This window comes from Colletotrichum jinshuiense, chromosome 2, assembly GCF_051148585.1.
Source record: "Colletotrichum jinshuiense chromosome 2, complete sequence".
In the NCBI taxonomy this organism is placed as follows: domain Eukaryota; kingdom Fungi; phylum Ascomycota; class Sordariomycetes; order Glomerellales; family Glomerellaceae; genus Colletotrichum; species Colletotrichum jinshuiense.
This window is the reverse complement of record NC_139309.1, coordinates 5,674,336-5,678,548: the sequence shown is the minus strand read 5'-3', so window position 1 is coordinate 5,678,548 and position 4,213 is coordinate 5,674,336. Positions and strand designations below refer to the sequence as shown.

Sequence of the window (4,213 nt, the reverse complement as noted above, 5' to 3'; positions counted from 1 at the left end):
TCCGTTCTTTCCGAGGACATTGCCAACACCATCGACGGCGGCACCGGCTCGACCCGCGCCGCTTCCATCATCGGCTGCCTATCCGAGGGCGGCTCATTGGCTGTCCAGGCCAACCTCACGCATCCTGCCTACAGCACTGCTGCATAACGGCCGCGGGGTATGAGCCCAGCGGTACCTTGATCAAGATCGTTAACTCGGCATGAGATAACACGATGGGTTCTTTTCCCATGTACTTGGCCTGGCAGTTGAAGGTTGTCTGAAGATCGGGATAAATCCGCAAGCACCAAGTGAGCAGAGATATATTTCGCAGACATGCCCGCTTCAAGCTGGTTGCCTTTTTGGTATAATGGAGCAGTCTTCTAAGCTGCCTAATCCTACATCGCACATGGGGGTTGCAGCGCTCGGGCGCAATGACCATCCACTATTAAGTGGTCCAACCCTGGTTTTAAACATTATTATATGCATCAAGGTTAACCAGATCCAGAAGGTGAGAATATGTTAATTTTATTGTTTGTGTCCCGCCAAGTCTACTGCAAAGAGTATCTAACTACTTCTGGTAAGTGCTCTCACATAGGCACAGCTTTCGCCCAGTAAAAAGTGCACTGACACTTCCACCTTCCAAGCTCATTCAAATCACCAAATACAGTCTCTAAAGACTAGGATAATTAAGAAGAAATGGTTAATTAGAATATGAGAAGAAACAGAAAGCTACGTTGGGCTAAAGTTTAGGGCTTGGTTCAGAGCTAGTTAATGTTAAGGCTAGGATTACAGTTGAGTAATATGTGAGAAAGTGCTGGTGCTGCGGCTAAGTAGCCGTACTCCACATTCATGCGAGTTGAGCCATGAAGCTAAGCTTATCACGGCTTAGGCACCGCAGCAGTCAGCAATACGTTGTTACCCTGTGTGGATTGTGATATGATTGATACTCTACACAAAGGTCGGTTCCGTTCAGAACTATGCACACTAGATTCATTCCCCGTCTGGTTTCCAGACAGATGTTAGAACTGTAAACCCCACCCATATAACACTAAAAGCCTTCCGATCAGGCCATGAGATTTTCGCGCCAATGAATCCGCCTCCGTGACTTGACTTGGCACTATCCTATCAGCCTCGAGGAAATGGAAAAATCAAGCATTTTGATCCTGCTGAGGGATTTTTCTCTCGTCTTGGACGCTCAGGCTGTTCGATATCTGCAAGCCAAGGAAAGACTCTGGATCCTTTTATGATAGCAACAATACGACTTTGCCTTGGTCGTGCTTGGAACAGTAGGAATTCATGCAGTGAGATGGAATATGTTGACAAGGCATACTGAGACTAACTCTCATGTCCATATCTACAACAAGGGTAGATAGAGATAATTTTACAAGATTAAACGCAGTAAAACTATATAAAATCACAAACGTTATAAATTTTATAACAGATAATTTTTAGACAATCCCTTTTACTCTTTGAGGGGTCTGTGCCCCACATACAGTGTCTCCTAGCAATATATTCCTTACCTAAGGCTACTTAAAGTCAGACTAGGTTAATTCTTCCTTTCCTCCTAAGGAGAATTGAAAGAATTGTTATTAATGTTACTTGATAAACTTGTATTATCTGTGCAAGCAAAAACTTACATCGATTGTTGTTGGCCGCTTGGGAGCTCGACTGTGCCGTCGGGTCACGTGTTCCAGTTGTTATCATGCAGCTGACATTCCGCCCAACCAGCTTGGCCAGTTTCTCTTCTTTTTCTTCTCCTCAAAATTAAGCAACAACAGCTTCATTCTTTTTTATTCTTACGCCTTGTCAACCAGTTAATCTTGTCTCACAGACGAAAAGAAAACACATCCTAAAAATGTCCGGGGAGACATACTTCCGTGCTATTTCCACCAGAGGGCCTGAATCTTTCACTTACTTTGTCGTTGCCCGTTTCGAGCCTACAGGTCACCACCTACCGCTGGCCATCGTTTCGAGCGAGGGCTCGAGCGAGGCGAGATTCCGCGACGGACATGTTCTAAAAGATTGTCTGCAGGTCATGAACGTGCTTGCTTCCCACGCAAACCGCGCCGCCATCGAGGCAGAACTTGGCCTAGCCAGCAGCTTTTACAGAAAGGAGACTTCCCTCGGAGAGCGGATCGACCTGCCCGAGCCAACGTCTAACCTCAGCGAGGTGGTCTGTCCCCACATGGCCTACCAAAGGCCTGCCCAGAGAGAGGGGGATCCGGAAGATCCCTTCACCTTTGGAAATATGGACTCCATGTTTGACGAAATGCCGTCTGATATTGATTCATCAGACGTGGCCGACTCGGCCGACGCAGGCTCGTATGCGACTTCTGATTCAGCAATTCCAGAGTTCCCCTTCATCCTGACAAGCTTACTGCTCGGTCTCGGCCATGATACTTGCAGAAACGCGGCTTTGCGCATGCACATTCGGCCTCTGTGTACGGCTTTCAACGACGAAAGTGTGAAACACGGCATGGCAGTGATTAACATCTCGGATCTGACCCGTATACGATACGGCATAGTGGCCTTTGAAATCTCAGAATGGGCAACGGTTTCGCGGCCTCCGTGGTCCGGTTGGGACGCCGTCGAAGACCGGCCGCCGGAGGACGATCCTGTTCTCAAGACAGAAGAGAGTCGGCCCCGCGAGCCACTGTCGGCCGTAAAGTACATGGACAAATTCAACTACGACCGCTACTTTGGGGACTGGGCCCAGACTACCAGGCTGTTAGAGACCAAGCCACTCATAGAACCCAGCGCCATGGACTGTAAGCCGAGTGGCAGGGCCGCTTTTCGTGGATGAATTCTTGCTGACGAGGCTGCAGATGTTTGGCCTCGCAGCAGTGTCGTGACGGCAATCCATCAGCAACAACAGCAATCTTTACCCAACACGCTGCACCACCAAGCCGTTAGAAGTCTCGTCAGAGATGTCCATGGTATAGAACAGTACGACATGTCCATTTTCGAAGTCCCTCTCCTCTTGCCCGGATTCCGAGAAACTCTGAAGCAACACATCCAAGACAATCCAGACTGCTTGGGACCGACCATTGCTTCCGGACAGCTTCTCGGTCTTGCCTACGTCGGTCAGCGGGACCTCGACTGGACAGCCTTCAAGAGCCTCTCCTATGAGAATGTCGCCGTCGCGTTACAGTCCTCGGACCTCGAGGGAGTCCGTTCTCTCAGCCTTTGCGTTGACCAATTTCAGGACGACCCAGGCACGTTGCTGACAACCATGGCTCACATGGATGCTTTGGAAAATGTGTCGTTCCTACAATACCCTAAGCGAACCGACGACGAGGCAACTAAACGGCTCTATCTCGGCGTGTCATCCAGTCCTGCACACGCATCGCTACTGCAGTCAAAGACGCTTACGTTCACGTGCTCATACTCGTCGCCCCTCATGAAGAGACTTTGGTTGCTTCCTGATGCCCACCATGCGGTGGTTCCCGAAGCATACCCCGTCCAGCAGATGTTTGTACGACACCAATCACAAGGCGATGACGACCCCGGCTCTTCAAACGGAGAGTGGACGACCGACTGCTTCTACCTCGGCGACGGGCTCCTCAGACCCGAACGTGCCGCCACCGGGCTACTCAACTATTTGCGCGGCTTCTTCTTTGGCGTCGACGAGCACCTCTTTTCCTTCTCTCGTGCCCCGCCTTCCCTCAAAGAATTCTCTCCCGGGGCCGAGATATCGCCCATACTGTCCGAGGTTGCTTCGCGAACGGCTGGCCGTGCCCTCGCGACGGATGACACGACGAATGGTGGACGTTTGTCGTCCATTCCCAGGATGATCGATGCATCTGCTTGGACTATTCTAGTCTCGAGCGAGCGCTATACCGCCCCCGAAGACGAAAAGCCGCGGAACGCGCGGGCGGTGCAGGCAAGACTCATGGGTCACATGGATGCGGCGCGGTATCTTCGCTACGCATTCGTCCGCGCGGCCCGGCGTGGTGGACCAACATGCAATGACGATAGCGCTCGACAAAATGACGCTCTTGCGCCAGGCGACCTTGAGGTATGCGATTTGATCGGGTTCCTGAGGGCCACCGAGACCAACGTCGATCCCTCAGATGTGGAGAGAGAGTTGGACATAACGGCTCAGGTAATTGCTCGGAGAGTTGGAGGCCAGCCTCTCCCTCCGGGTCTGGAGCGTCTGGGCTTGCTAGAAGACGCAGCGGCGTGCTCGATTCTTCAGGAACATGGTTGGAAAAGCACGATTGTTCCAGAATGA

The 4,213-nt window shown here is 51.1% G+C and overlaps 1 protein-coding gene across 1 annotated transcript; it reads left to right on the top strand.

Moving 5' to 3' along the window:
• Positions 1-1,834: 1,834 nt before the first annotated feature.
• EsH8_II_001484 (uncharacterized protein) lies at positions 1,835-4,213 on the top strand (the record flags this gene model as incomplete). Its single annotated transcript, XM_083264782.1, has 2 exons — positions 1,835-2,747; positions 2,805-4,213. The coding sequence occupies 2 exons, from the start codon at positions 1,835-1,837 to the stop codon at positions 4,211-4,213; spliced, it is 2,322 nt and encodes a 773-aa protein (XP_083122104.1).